At 31.6% G+C, this 20,173-nt stretch overlaps 1 protein-coding gene across 1 annotated transcript in view; it reads left to right on the plus strand.

The window, feature by feature from the left end:
* The window catches only part of LOC148278088 (synaptic vesicle glycoprotein 2B-like), a 32,855-nt gene extending 15,671 nt beyond the window's left edge, over positions 1-17,184 (plus strand). The window contains exons 3-11 of the mRNA XM_088231908.1: positions 860-1,021; positions 5,989-6,151; positions 7,475-7,596; positions 8,805-9,046; positions 11,443-11,645; positions 13,044-13,300; positions 14,847-15,006; positions 15,100-15,227; positions 16,882-17,184. Of these exons, the coding sequence (XP_088088034.1) occupies positions 860-1,021; positions 5,989-6,151; positions 7,475-7,596; positions 8,805-9,046; positions 11,443-11,645; positions 13,044-13,300; positions 14,847-15,006; positions 15,100-15,227; positions 16,882-16,937 (1,493 nt within the window). The 3' untranslated portion in view covers positions 16,938-17,184. The remainder of the gene's footprint in view (positions 1-859; positions 1,022-5,988; positions 6,152-7,474; positions 7,597-8,804; positions 9,047-11,442; positions 11,646-13,043; positions 13,301-14,846; positions 15,007-15,099; positions 15,228-16,881) is intronic.
* The last annotated feature ends 2,989 nt before the right edge of the window (positions 17,185-20,173 follow it).

A 20,173-nucleotide genomic window follows, 5' to 3' on the forward strand; every position in this document is an offset into this window, starting at 1 on the left:
ATTATTATCGCTTAGCTCCGGTATGTAAGGCGTTTTATAAGTAAGATGTTTAGCAAATATGGACCCAGCTTTGTACTGTTATATTTGTTCTTAAATTTTACGATGTAAATTATATATTTTTATTTTTTCGCATCCGCTTCTAGAAGAAGCATGTGGACATTACCGGACGCTTCCAGCGGTGGTATTTCAAACGCTCTCGCGGCCGTATTATCTCGCGTATTTACATACAAAATACAAAAGAAAAACTGTTTTCTCGTGCCGCGTGAGCGGTTTAGAATAGCACCCCTGGAGACCTTATCGCTAGCTAGCACTCTCGCCTTCTCCCACGTTAACCCCGCGTCTCTTAGTTCCACCAAATAAATCCAAAATATTGTCATTGACAGCGTTCCAGCAGTCACAATTTCGTTTCGTAAGTTCGTTCGTTCGTCATATATTCATCTCATTCTAAGGCAATCAAAACCATATTTAGCTCTCGTTCCGTCTCATCGATACAAATGAATGTACGAAACGAATTATTTATAGCATAAGGCCACAGGACGGCAAAAGCCAGCAGGTGTTAAAAAGAGGCAACTAGGGTTTAGGTTCTCCTGAAGCATGCGTAGCACGTGTCCAAGCCAAATCCACTGCAGTAACTTAATAATAATTTATTTCGATTATTATTTTTAATTTATGTATACATAATTTAATGGAGAATAATTTGTGCTTTGCTTATGTGAAAAAAAAATGTAGTTAAGAAATCACCTTTACCTTGGGACTGAACTTATTAAATTCGGATTAAAAAGGCTGTGGTACCTAAAAATATGTTACTATTGCAGCACAGTAAAACTTTTATTTTTCATTGTTTTTATTTGAATTTTAGGTTTTGGCAAATTCCATTTCCTGCTGTTAGCAATATGCGGCCTTATCTACGCCAACACGGCTATTGGTATCACCATCATCTCTTTCGTCCTTCCATCAGCACAATGCGACTTCAGAATGACATCTGAGGACAAAGGAATTCTTACGGCAACTCCAATGTTAGGTAAGTTTATAAAAAGATTTACAGTATTTTTTTCCCTTTTAAATTTTATGAAAAGAAGCTTTCAACAATCGTAATGTAATAAATAATATTTTCACCGGTAAAACTGTGTACAAAGTAACATCAAACAGTCTTAAATAAACGCTATATGTCAATTAAATTTTAGTCAGTAAGTAACTGTTTGGTCGGCTCAATACCTTTCAGGCATTTTACAATTGTACACTGATAACAGCGGGAATTAGAATTTTGTGGACTGTATGGAAATTTTGGACTCGCTTTTAAATTGTTTCTTTTATGAAGCACTTCAATTTTGCTGTTGCACGGATACCGGTATCGTGTAGATGATGATGAGATGTGTATTTTAGGTTGTTTATGTAACACTAATTCCACTTTGTCCGAAGTATGCAGATGCAGGATATGATAAGGATTTATTTAAGAAAGCAGACGGTAGAACAACAACAATTTTCAATGGGAAGAGTTTAGTAGGAACGGAATGTTTACAGTCTTATATGAGTTGCCAGTATTCAAAATGTAAATTCAGTACTTTGTTGAACAGAAACATTGTCAACCTACGAAAGAGCTTCCCGATCCTGAAGGTGAAAAAAAAAACGCGAGTTCCTGAAGAGAGTACCAGGAATACTACAGCTAAAATTCAGTAAATACGACTTTAAAAAAAATAAATGTTTTGATACAAAATAAAAAATAATAAATCATAATATTCAAAAAAAAAAGTTTTTTTTTTATTTTATCATAAAATACTGTCGCGGGAGTATGTTGTATGATATCGCGAGGCTTTCACCATGGTGCGTTGAACAGCACTGATTGAATGTCGAGTTAGCCGTTAGCGGGGAGGTTCTGCGGGGAATTGGGAGAGGGAATGCTTGTAAAACGTAAAGCACGAAATCCATTTTTTTTAATACGGCTGGAAAAAAGCCACCAATTAGCAAACAGCACACGTGCAATTGAAAAACGTCTTTAAAAATATTCAACTGTACGGCGATGAATTGTTATGTTTGATATTTGCACGGGGAGAAAGCAAAAACAAACGTTCATTATTATTAAATGAATTAGCAAAAAAATACTTTAATGATGATTTTGATACAGCTTTAACATTATGGGGTGGGATAAGGCAATAAACGAAATTAATATGATGATTAACAAAAAAAAATATTGATTAAATATGCTGCCTGGGCCCTTGATGCACTCCTTGCGCCGGAAAGGTTAAATATACAGAATGTGGTAATTAAGTATTTTTGCTTCTTTTGGAAAGTTTTATTTATTTATTATTATGTCACGTTTTACATTAAACTTTATTTTTTAATATGAATACCTCACTGGGCACAACCCGTGTCAAGGCATTCATTTACATGATTTAATATTTCATACTTATAGTGTTTTAAAAATATATATAAAATACATATAAAACATTACATATTCACATTTAAATCCACACAGATATATACATTTATAATAGTAAGAGAGAAAAAAATAAAATAATTTAAAATTTAAAAAAGAAAGAAAAAGAAAACAACATTATAGTATTAGTTCAGCTCACACATTTAATTACTGTGCAGACATTCGGTCAAGTTACAAGCTACTGTCAGCTCCCGGTGGCCCAACATCCGCACAAATGCCAAATGTACGAGTATATGACATACTATAATCATACAGACACTGTGTGGATACAAATACAAAACACGAAAAGCAAAAAGAATTATATATTAACAAGTTTACTGCTTTGGTGGGGTGATCATCTCAAGACAGTTCTCGGGACCCGAATCAAGTAGCCATTTTTTTACAAATAGTTGGACTTGCTATAAACCAATTCTTTTGATTGTTGTTTAATTGGTTAAGAAGAGAGGCCTTTATTTTCAAAATCGTTTAAGATAGGGAAATGTGATAACGATTTTCCCCAAATAAATAGTTCAAATAGCCCTAAATAAGTTTTGCTATGATTTATAAAAGAGCTATTAGGATTAATGGCATACAATCGATAATTTGCAGAATCTTCTGTGTGATACGTATATAATATTTAGTATGTATATTTATTATAAGTTTAAAATTTTGATCACGTATTTGATATAAAACGCCTAAGAAGCAAGGTTTAATTATTGATAAACTGTTTATTGCCTACTGTGTGAATAGGTCATCAAATGAATGCATATGAATTAATTGATTTAATTGCTAACGCATTGTCTAATCAAACTTTTACTAAAAGCGTGTTCTGCTAATATTTGTATCCAATCAAACTAAGATGTGAAATGCATGAGTTATTAAAAAATTACAACAGGGATGGAAAATACGTGAAATGAGGGAACATGGAAGTCTAGTCATTTACAGGGCTTATGACCTGCCATTGGCTGGTTTAAGTGGCCACTTACACACTGTGTAACATTCACCATTTTGCTTATGTTTGAACATCCATATTTCTTCAATTCTTTCATTTGTTTATTTTAGTGAAGTTAAAGAGCTGAAAACTTTATTGTTGTTAAGAGATTCATCTGACTGAATTATTTCACATACTAGGCAACGTCTGAAAACAATTTTTCAATTTTTAAACTTCTTCTTGGACCAGTTGGTTTCATTACAATAATTGAGTTTGTCCAAATGTTCGTAGACAAAAGACTGGATTTCACATATATATTTAAATGGATAATTTATAAAGCGCCATTTTTGTGAAAATCACCTCAAGGGCGCTCACCCCCTTAGGAGTCTATAAACATTTGGACAAACTCAAATATTGTAATATACTTATTGTTTTCAACTTCTTTCAGTATGTTCGTAAATTCATCCATTGTATTTTTTTTATATACAATATATCAAAAGCTTGCCTGAATGATTTTTTTGATAAATGGTTCCAACCAGTTGGTTTCATTTCAATATTTGAGTTTGTCTTTGAACTTAATTGGTGGTTTTATTAAGGTACAACTTCAATCAAAATGGTGGAAAACTTGAAACATTTATAAAAATGGTACTAATCGTGGTGTATTGTTTTTATTTATTCTTAATTTAATGATTAGATTTTTTTAAATAACATAGCATACAAACATGACATTAAAACTAAATGGAATAATACGAAAAAATATCCCACAAAGTTATAGCCTATGCGTGGGTATATAGGTACATGATATTATTATTTTTGCGTTACATCACGTGCACAATAAAAAAACACAACTATTTCAATTGAAAAAACAAAAAATAAACCTCAAAGAACAAAAGAAAACTAAATGTATCGCAAAAAACAGTGCCTCTGAAAATTTCGCGTAATTGAAATAAATTCAAGTAAATACAAATAATTTCTAGAGACGGTCGACGATCTTTAGTAAGGGTTGAATATATTTTTTCATTTTAGTAAAACTTTTATGGACGGCATTTGAGTAATAAAATGTTATGATAGCATTATTAATATTAATGGTAATTCATGTGTTAAGAAATATTGTAATACCGTCTTGTGAGGTATGTTAAAACATTATAATTTTTTACATCACAATAAGTTATGATATACAAACACAGTAGGAATTTTCAGCGTTGCAAGTTAAGTCTCATGAAAACTCATATCCTTTTTTGTGATCTTACTGAGAATCAAACACGGAATCACCACGGTGAGGCAAACGTGTCAAAAATGATAATCAAAACTTAAATGATTATTTATAAGAAATTGTTTGTTTGTAATCATTTACTTACGATATGTGTACTTTAATTTTAATATTTTTACTTTTTTGCACTACGACAAAATTACAAATGATCAGTCGTGTTAAATTAAAAAATAAGTATCGTTCATTAAATCAATTGACTTAATCAGTAAAATCATTACACGAATATGATGCATTAATGCAACATGCCATTGCTGATTAAAATCGTTAAAATATAATAATTCGTTCTTTGCAATACAAAATCAATCGATAAGTCGGGAAATTTTTATCATTGCGTCCTTCAAAATCATTCAAAACCAATGTGTCATTAATTTATTTTATTTTGAATAGTATAATTATACATTTTTACAATTTAAAATAAAATTTCACTTGTTATATTTTTACTAAAACTAAAATCCCACCAAGCCACTTTCTGTAGCTTGTTGATGAAGATTATATTTATACTAACTTAATAATATTATTTAAATTTATAAAAACAATGAATAACAGATAAAAATTAACAGCCGAAAAGATAAGAATAAACATGGTTATACAAATAATAATGTATAAATTTATTTTTTAAATACAAGAAAACATATGAAAAATTTAAATATTTACACCTAAGCTACTATTCATATTTAAACTTTTGATCGAGTAGCCACTGTCTTATTTTGCTCTTGTTACAATGAGTTAAATTTAAGTTCTTTTGGTAATAAATTAAAAATTCTAGGTACTAAATGTTTGAGAGTTCTATTTCCATACTTATTACACACTTTTAGTATTACCAAGCCATCATTAGACGTGAAGCGTGTATTATGGTTATGTTTGAGAGCAAACTTGAATGTATTATTATTAAATTGTTCCAAAATGATGCAAAGCCACAGTAGTCCTCGAACAAGCAGAGTTTTGATTGTTTTGTACAGGAGATCATTATTATTTCTTTGTTCGTAAATATCTGCAGGTACAATTTGCTTAACTATAGAGTACTATTGACCCTGGATCATTTTAATATTAGTTTTAGTCGAATGTCCCCATGACTTTATACCATATCTTATTATTGAAAGAAAAAAAATAAATTGAAGAGTGTTTGTAATGTTTGTATTTGTTTTAAAATTAACTGTGCAAGTTCTGAACTTGACTTATTTTAAAAATAATTATTCAAATTTTTTACCAATATTTTTATAAAAAATCAAACCGCTGATAAAATGTAACATAAAATTTTAAAAAATAATTTTTTATGTTAAGTTAAATAGTCTATTAACAAGTAAAAAAAATAAAGATAAACCACTTAACTTCCTCATTAGGTTCGTTCTAAGTTTTGTTCTATTTTATTTTTAGGTATGGTTCTTGGATCATATTTCTGGGGTTGCCTGGCCGATACTAAGGGAAGAAAAGTGGTACTAATAGCAACCCTTCTTCTGGATGCTTTCTGTGGTCTCGCATCATCTGTTTCTCAATTCTTTCCCCTTTTCATGTTCTTCAGATTCTTCAATGGATTTGCGTAAGTTATTTTTAAAATGTTTAGTATTTCTGTATTTTTCTGTACATATTTCACAACAATTAGGCGGACAGATGCCTTAGCATGTAAATTCGTTTGTGCCCCACAAATACAATCAAAATCTTATTTCGCTCTCGTTTCGCTACGAACGCGTACGAACGAACACTTAAGTGACACTTGTTCTACTCAGTCTGATATAAAAAACAAATGATGAAATCGAGAAAATCTGTGCTTTAAAAAGTTTGCATTGGTATCAAAAACGCTTTTTTTATGTTTTGGCTAAGTAAAATTAAAATATTTGCTAATCGGGTTGTGACCAAAGGTTTGAGGTTTGAGCCCCAATCTATTATAGCAAAATACCCATTATCGAAAAATGAGTTATTTACAACTCTTTGAAAATGGTTTAAATATTTGGGTAAATCATATTGAAAAGTTTATTTTTATGAGAGGACTTTCCTATCCGTATAAACAAACAAAATCGTTCTCTGCATTACTTGAGTGATGAGTTTTGGATGCATTAAAATGTATTTAACGTTGATTTAATAATTTATATTTTTAGACATGATTTTAAATCTAATACTTACTAAGATGAAAAATTGAGCACTCTATTGTACATACACAATCAACATCATCATCAGAATTTGAACTCAAACCCATATCAAAGTTCATGTGATGAGGAATTAACCTCAAAACCGGTTGAGGTATGACTTAATAGTTAAAGTGATTTATACAAAAACGTTTTTAGTAGGTCTAAAAGTTTTCAGACAGGATTTCCTCCCTAGGGATTAAAATGTAAATTTGTTGCAACAGAGAGAAAAAACATTTTTGAGAAGGGAATATGGAAGTATAGGCATTAACAGGGCTTATGATAGACAAGCGCCGTGGCGCAGTTGGTTTGACGGCTAACTGTAAAACTGGCGTCGCGGGTTCGATTTTTGCCAGTTGCAAGAAAAAATCCTCTTTAAAAAAAGATTTCTTTCTCGATCGGTCTGGGTGTTGAAGTGTATTTTTCATTACCTCCTTCCATATCCCTTCTATCCCACCTGCTGACAAGCCTCTAAATAAAGGCTTAGCGGGATATAAAAAATGCAAAAAACTGTAATTGGCTGGTTAAAATGGCTACTTTACATACAGTGTAATATTCGCCATTTTGCCTATGTTTAAACATTCATATTTTTTTAATTTTTCTCTTACTAATTTTAGTGAAATTAAAGAGCTGAAATCTTTATTGTTGTGAAAATATTCATATGATTGAATTATTTCACATACAAGGCAACGCCTGAAAACCATTTTCCAATTTATTTATTACTGTTGTGAATTTTCCAGAGTTGCTGGGGCTATGGGAATATGTTTTCCATATCTTGGAGAATTTCAACCCACCAAATACAGAGAAAAAATTCTTTGCTGGATGGAAATGTTTTGGACAGTAGGAATTATCATTTTACCATGTAAGTTTATTTTAAATAATTTATTTATTTATTTATTCATTCTTTTAAAATTACACTAGTTTAAATATTAATGAATTTATCGAGGCTTTTTAGGCTGTGTCCGTGTCAAGACATAAAAATTAACAATAAAAATAGATAGTTAAATTAATTAGATTAAATTATAATGACATATAATGCAATAGAATAACAATCCAGAAAAACAAGATATAAGTCATACATAATAAAATTCCAAAAACATAATATAAAAAAGATTATCAGATATCAATATTGAAATAAGAAATATACAAATTTAGATTTATATACAATCAAATATACAAAATAATAGTATCATTGAAATTAACAGAAAAATATATATATGCATATATATATATTTTTTAAAAGAAATATTTGCGTTATTATGATTTACCCAAATATTTCATTTTGAGGGCTATTTTCAACGATTGGTAAATAACTTACTATTAGAAAATGGGAATCAAGTTGGGGTAGAGTAGGATTCGAACTACGGATCTTTTGGTCCGTGAGTCCGAGACACTAGCCACAGTACCACAACTCAATTCATTATAATTATGTTATTATATATTTATTTATTTAACTTTTTGTACAAAATGTTATTTGTACATTGGCGGGCTTATTGCCAAATGGCAATTATATATTTTTGTATATATATATAATGTATATAAAAAAAAAATTGAAATGATCATTGAAATATGGTTTCTAGAAAGTCACTCTATACTATAATAATAAATAGGAGTATTAAATAATATACCAAACAAGAGTGAGTACCAAATTAAATAATACATAATGAAAAAACATAAAATATGTAATAAAAATGACAAGTGTTGCTAATTGCTAATCTTAAACTTTAAAAAAAATTACAATTTCGTCCCTTATATACTTATAGTGCATAGTTTTTTATTTGATTTGAATTTATATGTGAACCCTTACAGATTATTTATTTGTGAAGTTGTGTCTTTTTGACATGACATTTGAAGAATTCTTTTTGTATTCTCGTTGCATAATTAAGTTAAATTTACACTTTTACTTATTTTCCCGTATCTAGGCGAAATGAAGAATACAGTTCTTATGGGAAACAAATTCCAAACCCTTAAAGGGTTTTTTCTACTCGATGGGTACTTGAGTGGGGATTAATCTACAAAGGCTTGGCTCGTCAAATATTGTTGTTGTACTCATGTTTTAAATTATTTCAGTGATTGCATGGGGCATCATTCCAATTGACAACATGAGAATCCAGTCTGAATATTTTATTTTTGACTCCTGGAACTTGTTTGTTGCTGTGTGCGCCATCCCGAGTCTTATCCTGGCCATCTGGCTCTTCGCTTTCCCAGAGAGTCCGAAATTCATGATGGAATGTGGAGACTATGATGATGCTCTAAATGTCCTAAAGAAAATATACCGACAGAATACCGGGGACAGCGAAGACAATTATCCAGTAAGTTGATTTGCTTAGATGCTTTAAATAAATAAAAACAACAAAAATGCACGTCATATTCGTCAACGTTTTTATGAATGATGGTCGTCGCCATCAGTCATGTTCTCCAGGATTATCCTTATGTGTATGATGCACTCTCATTACTCCATGTCTTAGGCAGCGTGCAATGAAGACACCTTGTATTACTTTATTTAGTCGGTTCATCTAGTAAAAGGCCGTCCGCGTCCTTTTTCTCGCTTAAGCTAAAGTTTCCTAGGAAAACGGTGCCATTATCTGTGGTGGCCGTAATATGCCGTGATGCGGTAGGCGTAATAAGATGCCCGTCATAACGGTGTCCAGAGATGTAAACTTTAAGAAAACAGTGTCGTAATCTGGCGGCCGTGACATCCTCTCTGTCAAAAATTAAAGTGGTATTCGGATCCTCTGCCTCTGAAATCCCAGGGAGTCTTTCTTTATTCTAGGCCGTTCTCCCATTGTAAATATTCATGTTTTTAATTACGTTTGCTGTGTAACTTTAGTTTTCAGTCTTTGTATATTTGCATACGTTTATTTATTTAAATTGTTTATGTGAATATATATTTTTGAATAATAAAAAAAAAACAGAAGCATTGGGGATCCTGAGAGGTTGAGACGACGCGTTGGCCTCTGTTCATACATTCTCCTCCCCCCTCTTTAATTTGCATAGAGTTTGTGTTCTTTAGGAATATTTACAAAAAAATTCCTCTATGCGCAGCTGACAGAGAGTCCTCCAGGACTATAACAGCTGCGGGTGGATGGTGGGCTTAAGGATCTCTCCTCAATGTCGAAAATTAGCGCTGGAATAAGCGTCCGCGATCCATCATATTTTTTAGAAGACACAATGTAGAAATCAAATACGTAGGAATAATATCATAAGAAATGTATTTTAAGAGATGATAACTTTTTTCTCATGGCAAATAACTATTTTTAATTATTCGTATAATTTGTTTGTTATTTATATTATAATGATGTAATAACTTATATGTAAATAAAATATGTAAATTTAAAGCTACTTGGTACACTTCCACTTATTTATTTTGACCAATTAGCGCTTTCACCCTCTAATGGGCATCTTCAGACTGGTAAATATTATACATTGTAAGGATAATATTCACCAGTCTGAAGATGCCCATGAGAGGGTGAAAGCGCTAATTGGTTAAAATAAATAAGTGAAAGTGTACCAAGTATTTTAAAAATAATAACTTATATGTAAATATAAGTTATTGCATCATTACAATGGAATTCCATCAAGAATTGTCAATAAATAACTTCAATGAAATTTATATTATAGTAGGTACGTCGTACGGTACGTAAGCCCTGTAAATGCCTTGACTTCCATATTCCCTTATTTAAGGTATTCTCCATCCCTGTTGTAATGTGTTAATCTTAATGACCCCCGAGGGGGTGAAATCCAGTCTTTTGTCTATGAACATTTGGACAAACTCAAATATTGTTATTTAATACCTTAACTCAGTTTAAGGGCTGAAAATACATTAATACTTATATATATTGGATCTCATATTGAGGCGCCATGCCATTTGCAATATTACATAAAACAAAAGCGCTGCAAATTTTTGGTTTTATTTTTGATTTAACACCAAGCGCTTCGGTTTTTCGACCATAAACCTGGGGCCCATTGTTTTGCAGTGAACTATAGCTAACTTTGTGACTGATAATCCTAGAATGATTTTTGTCTATAAGGACAACTGTGAAGCCTTATTACTGGGAGCGATGGATTTATTTCATTAAAAAAATCAATAAAATTATAAACTTTGTACATACACACAGGTTTTTAATGGTTACTATGATTGCCAACTGCAAGAGATGTATTAATTACTTTTTCTATTTAGTTTTTTGGCTTAGAGCAGTTATTTGGTTTTTCTATTTATTTATTTTTTTAGTTTTTCTACTTGTTGAATTATGTTTCCTATAATCATGTGTTTATTGTACTATACGACATTTCTTAGGCATCCAGATGTTTACTAACTGAGATGAATATGTTCTCATCATCACTATGGCAGCATCATCTGCATGGCATGTGATGTTAATGACTTAATCTCCCTTAGTAGATTCACTTTTTTTTTGAGATGCTTCAAATAAAAAAGGAATTTTAGAATAAAAATTAGATAATACATATTTTTTTAAAGAGTTAAAATTTAAAAAACATACTTGCAATACGAAATAAAACAAAATAAGTATTTGACATGTGAAAATGACAAAAAAATATTTCCTAGCAGCTTCACTAGATACAAAAATACCTGTTGAAAAAAATTTACCCCAAAACATTACGTTTTGTCTGTGATATTATTATTTTTAAAAATGCTGAATACTGGTGAAAGCATGTATAGCCCAGGTACATTATGTGTTTTTTTTTTCAGATTAAGAGTCTACGTGAGAAACAGCGGTCTATTTCAGCTATAACACAACAGTTCAAGTCTGTTAGGAGTCTCAGTATGAGAAAGCCCAAGGATCTGAGAAGACTGTTTTCTGAAATTTGGGACCAAACCAAGGCATTGTGTAAACCTCCTCACAGAAAGTATACAATCCTTACTTGTCTTATTCAGTTCGGCTTGACAACCAGGTAAGCAATGATTTCTTACCTTTATCTAACATGGGTTGTGCACACCCTATTCTAAGATAGTAAAAAATAATACAATATGATAACTATCACATTTACTAGATTGGTCATCTAACAAATTCCATAAACCTTTCAGACTCTTGCGACCGATATAATTTATTTTTATACGTTAATGGATTTTATATGGACACATTTTCAAGAAACTTCGCCCTATAATTAAATTTTCTAATATTTGCCACGTGTAAGAAATAATTTTTATATTAGTCTTCCAGTAGCACTGAACTTTTTTGTTATATTATAAAACCTATTTTTTCGATGCATTGGCACTAACTTTCGAAAACATTTACAGCAAATTATCATTTTTTTCTTTTGTAGCTATATGATACAATCTTTTTATGTAATTAATCGGTCGTGTATCTACATACGACTTCATTATCGATGTCATTTCCATTTATTAAGACAATCAACCATCTAAACGAATAATTATAATTGATTTGATATATGATAACTATCTACAGTCTGCTGTACTTTCACAATCTAGAAGTTATTTTAATTAACAAAGTGCTGTTTTAGGAAACAATTAATTTATTTATAAATGTTTATCAAACAATGATATAAATAGAATAAACCCAGCGATGATTAAACGCTTTGAGTACTAAAAATAAATAACATCATATTCAATCGTGATTTATAATTTATTTAAACTATGTTTAAGTGAATTATGATGTTTAAATACTTTCTAAGAATTTATTTTTTATTTTTGACTTGTATATCGTTTATGTTAATATTGTAATACTTTGATCGTTGATTATGTACCAACCAAGTTCACCTGATGTCGAAATGCCAGTTTGGCGTGTAAACCCAAACCAAATTAATAATTTAATATGGTTATTTACTTAAAGTCAGTTCATTTAATATCCTTCCTAAGGAATTCTTACCAAATCTCCGATAAGATGAAAATAGTTATTTTTGAATGCTTAGAATTTGAAAGGTGCGTTATTTCGCTGGTATCAAAAAGTTTTAAGGACTTCACATGCCAGCTAACGAAATTAAAGGTTTTTTTTACTGTCCTACCAACCTAAAATAAAAAGTAGCGAGTTTATTTTGTCGGTATTGCATAAAAAAGTTTGTTTCTTTAGTTTGACAGCTGGCTTTTGCTTGGTTCGTTTTTTTTAAGCGAATTCCCGTCGTCTACCTAAATTATATTTTAATAAAGTTTTAAATACATTACAGTAAGAATAAACTTATTTCATTGAATCAGCATTCAATAAACGTTAAATGGTTTCTGAAGAATAAACTTTAAAATAATTAAAAATAGAAAATAACTCTAAAAGAACTAATTTGGACTAAAATGGTTATTCTAAATATCAAAATAAACCTTAATCTATTTTTTTGTTACAGTTATTACACGCTGATGGTCTGGTTCCCCGAGTTATTCAATCGATTCGAAGAGTTTGAGAGCGAGCATCCAGGAGAAACTGCCTCCGTGTGCGAAGTTTCTGGAGTAGTCACAAGTCCTGAAGGGGTCGACATATTCTGTGGAGACCCAATTAAGGATTCCGTGTACATGCATACTCTCATCATCGGCCTGGCCTGCATTCCCACCAGCTTACTACTTCCTCTCTGTGTGCATAAACTCGGTGCTAAGTTCTTCCTCAGTAAGTGAACCACATTCAATAAATAGGTCAAAAAACAAAAAAAATACGAATATTGTGTAAACACAGACATGACAATTTTGATTATAAACAAGGTATTATTAACATTTTTTCTGTGTCCAAGCGGATCAAAAATACTGTTATTTAGGGTGTTCTTTAAACCCTGTCACATCCGAAACAACGATGATCAGTATGGGCAAGAAGACATATTGACATATTTAAAAAAATACTTAGAACGAAGATATTTGTAAAAATTAAAATATTAAAAGGAACAAATGGTTGCTTACTTCTGCAAGGAAGAAGCAAGGGGGGCGCGGCCGCGTGATTCGGTGTGTCAGACCCCCCTTCGCATTTCTCCCCTGCAGAAGTTAGCAACCATTCGTTTTTTTTAATGTTTCATTTTTTAAATTTGATTTGTTCTAAAAATGTATGTGCGCCTCTTAGTATTGTAGTTAGCGCGTTTGCCTACCATGCTTGTGGTTCCGGGTTCGATTCCTGGCAGGTTGAACGTGAATCACTCGTTTTAAATGTAATTCTACAATGAAATATTTCATCGTCTCTGGACTGGCTCTTGAGGGGTTATTTTTACTATTTTTTTAATTGAGAGTTGCACTATTATTGACATTGCTTATAATGGACAAGATTTATATTTTACAAGTGGATTTGGTTTCTACACTATCTATATCTAAGAAGTGTAAGGGAAGGGAGGGAATTTTGACTGTAAACCTTTATCGGAACTTCTCCGCATTGGCTTAATAAAGAGAAAACCACAGATAACTCATTCAAAAGAAGCCGGATTATCGATAGATATTAGAAGTTCTTCCATTTCATTTGAAGAGATCACGGCATTTAGTGTCATGTTATTATTTATTGTCCTTATTACCTGTACCTTTCTAACCATGAACGATTCTATGTCTTGTCATTGTGACTCATCATGCCTTAGAACCTCTCCAACAGTCACGCCTCCCGGTTATGTCTTTCGACGCTGAAAAGGGGGCAATGCATTAACAAGTGGGGAACATCTTAAGGGGTTTCATCATCACATGGACAGCAATTGATCTTGGAAAGTTTAAAACGGTGCAGGTAGCTCACAAACCCGCCATGGCCCGTTAGGATTTGTGTGAGTTCGAAGCCCATACGTTACTTTTTCCCGAAATCAGAGGCATCAAAAATAAAAGGAAAGAATATTTAAGCTATTTGTCGTGTGGTTTTGTTCGTATAACGTTGATTCCAGAGTTGCAAAATCTTGTTTCTATTTTTTTATTTTAACAAAACTAAAAAGAAACTTGTCAACCCGGGGGCTGTTCTTTTAAGTGTAGCTTCCCGAGCCTTTTTATCCGTTTTTTGTTACCTATAATTCCACTATGTTTCATACAATTTATACATTTCGAGATCAAAAAGTTTGGCTCTTGAGGGCTTACGTTCCTTGTGGTAAAAAATATTAAGATACCTGACAATTAGTGTACCAACGCAGTATTCTTATGCAGCACTAAGTGTGGATAGGGAAATGATAATGACGATGACTATATGAATATTTTGCTTTTTACAGTAAGCAGTTTGGTGATTGCCGGAGCGGTGACCATTGGCCTATACTTCGTACAAAATGCCACCCAAAATCTAGTCTTGTCTTGTGTGTTTGAGGCTCTCACGTCTCTCGGTATCAGTCTCGTTTATTGCGTGCTGGTGGATCTGTTCCCTACTAACCTCAGGTAAGAAACATTAGCTTGTCGCGTTGGTTACGATTAGTAGCCTAGTAGGCCAAAACTCTTACAGCTATAACAAAACCTGTATGTTTTTTCCAGGGTGATGGCTGCAGCACTGTCTCTAACAGCTGGTCGAGGAGGGGGCCTTATTGGGAACCTGGTCTTCGGGTATTTGGTGGATCTCAATTGTGTTATTCCAATTGTTTTATTCTCCGCCATGTTACTTGGTGAGTTATAAATTTAGTTGAAAAATCAACACTACTTTCGTTATTACATACATTTTATTATTAATATTTCTCTTAAGGTCCGAGTAGAGAAAGCCAACTTTTTTTCTTAATAATAAATTAATTTACTTTTTAATATATAACAAGAGAGATGAATAACATTTCAAAAAAGGAAATATATAGGTTATGGGCTTTTGACCTGTCATTGGTACATGGCCACTTTACACACTGTGCAACATTCACCATTATGCTTTGGTAAAACCATCTGTATTCCTTCAATTCTTCCATATGTTGATCTATAATTTATTAATATTAATATCTTTCAAGGGTATTGAATCCAGTTCCTGTGCATAAAAACCTTGATTGACTTAAAATATTGTTTTTATGTGCATTTTTTAAATTATTTTTTTAATTACATCAGAGCACATTAAAATTAAGAAACATATAAATGAAGTACACCTAATAACTACAAAAACTCCACCAAGCCACTTTTTGTGGCTTGTTGGTGAAGTTTACCAATATAAATGTTAATCCTTTTTAAAAATAAATATCTTGACCAAACAATTACAGTCAAAATAAGGAGCAGTAGCTAACTATTAAGATTGCATCCGCTCAATCAAAAAAAAGAAAAACAAATATTTAATTTAAAAAAAAATACGTGTTAATCAAATTTGAACACATTATTTAGGGAACATTAATGTTAAAACTCTCGATTAAGAAGCCAATTTCTAGCTTTTTTCTAATTGCAAATATTATTAAATGTAAAGTCAGTAGGAATTCAATCAAAAATGTAAGGTGCAATATAATTTAATATTCTACTGCCATATTTATTACTAATTTTAGAGATCACTTAGCCATAATTATAAGATTTGTGATTATGATTTTGATAAATTAAAAAAATATTAAGAAAGTTTTGATTATTTTGACCTTATAATAAAAATAAATGAAAACTGTTTTAACAAAGGCAAATAAAAAAACTTGTATTACTGCTATCAAAAACATTTTTCATGCAATTTCAACAATGATATGTTTATAAATTTGCATAAACCACTTTAATTTTGAGTTGCACTTCGACCGGTTCCGCGGTTACTACCTCATCGTCAGGAATTAAACTAACTTAAAGTTAATGGCTTTAATAATTTCTAATCGTTCTAAATTGTCCAACAAAAACCATTTTTATTGACATGCAAAATTTCTACACCCGTTTTTTTAATTTAAATCATGGTTTTCGGATACAAGATGATTTGCGAATTCTGAAAAATTATTATTACTGAGACATCTTATATGTTCTTTGATTTTAACTATAAATTTACATGAAGTATTCAAAAACTTCAAACAATCAATTTAATTTAACTTCGAGTCCTCTTTTAAAAATATTCCCGTTATGATTCATTTTATCTTCATCTTCTCTCTTTCTTTCATTTTTCTGTCTCTTTCATAAAATATTTTATAATATACATAGCAACGCGTGTAACTATGAGTTAATTTAATTTCTGACGATGAGGTAGTAACCCCGAAACCGGTCGAAGTGTAACTCAAAATTAAAGTGGTTTATACAAATTTATAAACATACAATTGTAAAATAAACTTGTGTAAAAGATAGCTAAACCTAGTAATACACCAAATGATAATCATGATTATTCTTTTTTCTTTTCAGTTAGCGGACTCCTGTGCATACTTCTCCCGAAAACCGGAGGAGAAGCTTTGGACTAAGTCAGGATATTGTGAAATAAACTTCCGAAAATGTCCACCCAAAATTATTATCCTAAAAGATCTACTGTGTAGATTTAAATATTTATACTACTTAATTAAATATTATTCACCCGTGCCATTTACATATCAAATTGTGAAATTAAATTCCAAACGATAATTTAGATAGAAATATAAACCTAATTAGTTATCGATGAAAACAAATTAATGATGTACATATTTTGATATATTTAAAGCAATATTTTACCAAGTTATAAGTTTCATCTACTGGACGAAAGATGGTACCAGATTTAAGAGTGTTGATTACAAATTAAACATTTTTTAATGGCGACATTATGTAATATGAATGTTAAAGAAATTCAATTTATTCCTCAATCTCTTTCTTCTTCTTTTTTTCTGATCATAAGTGGAGCATGTGACCATGTACCAAACGCCTCCAGGATGCCCTATCGTTAGCAAAGCACTATTGCCTCTTCCCACAGCAATTCAGATTCTTTAGTTCCGCCAAAAAAGCAGAAAGATCGTCATCGACGGCCTTCCAGGATAGTGGGAGCCGGCAGGAGAAATTAAACGGAACTTGGGTTAGCGGCTCTCCTGAAGCATCCGCAGTTACTTGTCAAGCCATGTCCACCGGAGCGCCGCATCCTCAAAACGCTCGTAGCAAAGAAACCATCATATACCTGATATTCTCCTCCAGATATATAATAAAACTTACACAGCTATATAATAAAACTTAGAAATTTGGTGTGTTGAGTAACAGTTAGGTGCTTAGATTGGCAGCTATATAATAGTACTGGTACTGTACAAGAGTTGAATAATCGGCATTTCGTTTTGACTGATTATAGATTAGGGTCCAGACAGCACGCACTGTGTTAAAAATTGCTGCAGTAATAAAGAAGTGTAGCGGATTTTTTTTTGTTATTAGTTAATAGGCTATTAAACAAAGTCAAAAATATTTTTCTCAACTTCATATATTGTATTATCGGCGCTATGATTTAAAAAAAAAAAGTGTTTCTGAAATAACTCCGCGAGTGACGTCAGACGTTCTCTTCCGCTTATTATTTGTCAGTTCTGTCAATTTGTCCATTTACGGTTAGCAATCCGGATATCTTTCACAGATCTCCTATCATTAATTGATTTATATGAACCAGTGACGTCGTTCAAAGTAGTTCGTTTTTATTAAAATATTTCGTCCATTTTTAAGAAACTTTGCCCTACAATTTAATGCTTTAATTTTTACCACGAGCAAGAAAACCTTTTTTGTATTCAATTTCCTGTAGTGCTAAACTTCCTCATTAGACGTGTTGCGAGCTCTTTGTGCATACCACCATCCTCAGTCATGGAAACTCCCAAGTATTTAAAGCTGTCGACTTTCTCATTCCCCTGCCCATTATTAGAGCGAGGTATCTCTTTCAATATGTAAAAAATATAATAATTAAATCAGCATTTTACCAGTAACCTCCTTGGCTCATAACCGCTGATGTACAGAACACTGCCTGGGTATAATATTTTTTTAGCGTCACCTTTATAACTTCACAAATACATTAATAAAAGAGGAATAACAACTGATCAGTAAAAATACCATACCTTAGTTAAACAGGCGGAAATGTCTTTAATTAAGTAACACGTTTTGGACTCGTAAGGGTAATTAAAAAAACGATTTTGATTACTCCACGTGTCTTAATATAAATACTAGATTAATAGAAAATAGTTTTCCATAGTTATTACTTTAGATGTAATTAGTCAAATAATATTTATTAATGTATTTATTTTATAAACGCATAGTTGTAATAAAAACATTAACAAAAATGTATATGTGCACATTTACATATTTTAGTAATGCAAATAAATTAGTATTATAAAATTGACTAGCATTTTATTTCATATCCATTATCTGGGGAAAAGGGTACACGGTTCGTTCAAAATTGCAGAAAGCGAGATGATCAGTTGCACCTAGAAGGTAATATAAAAAGCACCTGTTCCAAAATGTTTGTAGGCGAAAACAGGTGGAAGATCTGAGCTGTGGTCCCGTCGCAGATTCAAGGATCAGAGGTCCTTGGGTCGAACCTTGCTATACTATACCTTGATACCCATTATTCATATTATAAGGGAAACGTACAAATAATTTAAAAAACAAAAACAAAATATGATCTACACTTACCAAAAACTAAAGACGTATCCTCTCTTAATATTAGTCAAAATATGTAAAAAATTGACGTGTGATTTAGTGTACTTAAGAATGCGTGCGTGTACGAATAGGGTATGTGTGGATGTATTTATCTGTGTGCCTGTCAATGTAATTAAAAAACGTTAATATAATATATACATTGACATTTTTTATTATTCTGAATTTTTGAAGTGGAAGACGTACATAAGCTTCTGACGTCACTGTGACATGTGAAGATTTATTGTGACGGGTCTTCACGAATAAGCTCTCGCCCTCCAAGCCCAGGTCTTTTAAGTGCATGGCCACTGTGTACAAGGCGAGAGTTCACATTTTGTTTAATCTCCCTTTTCATGCCCAAGTCCATAAAGCATCGGACTATTAGGTAAGGGGCGAGCTCTTTAACATCCTGAGGTTTAACTTGTAGTCTCCTGAGAACAGTGGCGAATGGTGATTTTATTTACAGGTGAGCTATAAAAAACGATCATATATTTGTACTTACATAGGAGGTATATGTAGGAGGTGTATTATGATATAATGTAAGTAATATATACTATAAATTGATATTTTTCTGTGATTCTGTGTGATGTTCAACAACTCTCATCCATGAAATCAACTCAAACTATGTAACTTTGTGATATGTTTTATTATATTGATATATTATCCATTACTTTAATAAATAATTCATAAAAAAATTAATAAAAAATACCACCATGAATTCAGTCGATATTAGGTTATCCATTGAAATGTCAACTGGCCGAATTGTTCTAGTAATTAATAGTGCTAAAAACAGCTGCGTGGAGCGCAACGACGCGACGCATGAAAGTAATTATGGTCTTATGTCAAAAGTACTATCTCAAAGAAAAATAGTCATTAAAAAACAATGTTTGAAATACTGTTCTCCAAATCAAGAATATTCAAATAATTTGACTAATCTGCAAGTTTAATCTAGGAGAAAAAACCCGCACTGGGGTTAATACATTCAAAATATGGTATACTTATTTGTACGAAAAAATAAGCTGGAATAATCGGCTAGTTTCTTGGCTCACAATAAAATTTTCTTAAAAAATATCCC

Source organism: Micrasema longulum, unplaced genomic scaffold (assembly GCF_059751315.1).
Source record: "Micrasema longulum isolate JH-2025_06_02 unplaced genomic scaffold, ASM5975131v1 h1tg000930l, whole genome shotgun sequence".
NCBI lineage: Eukaryota > Metazoa > Arthropoda > Insecta > Trichoptera > Brachycentridae > Micrasema > Micrasema longulum.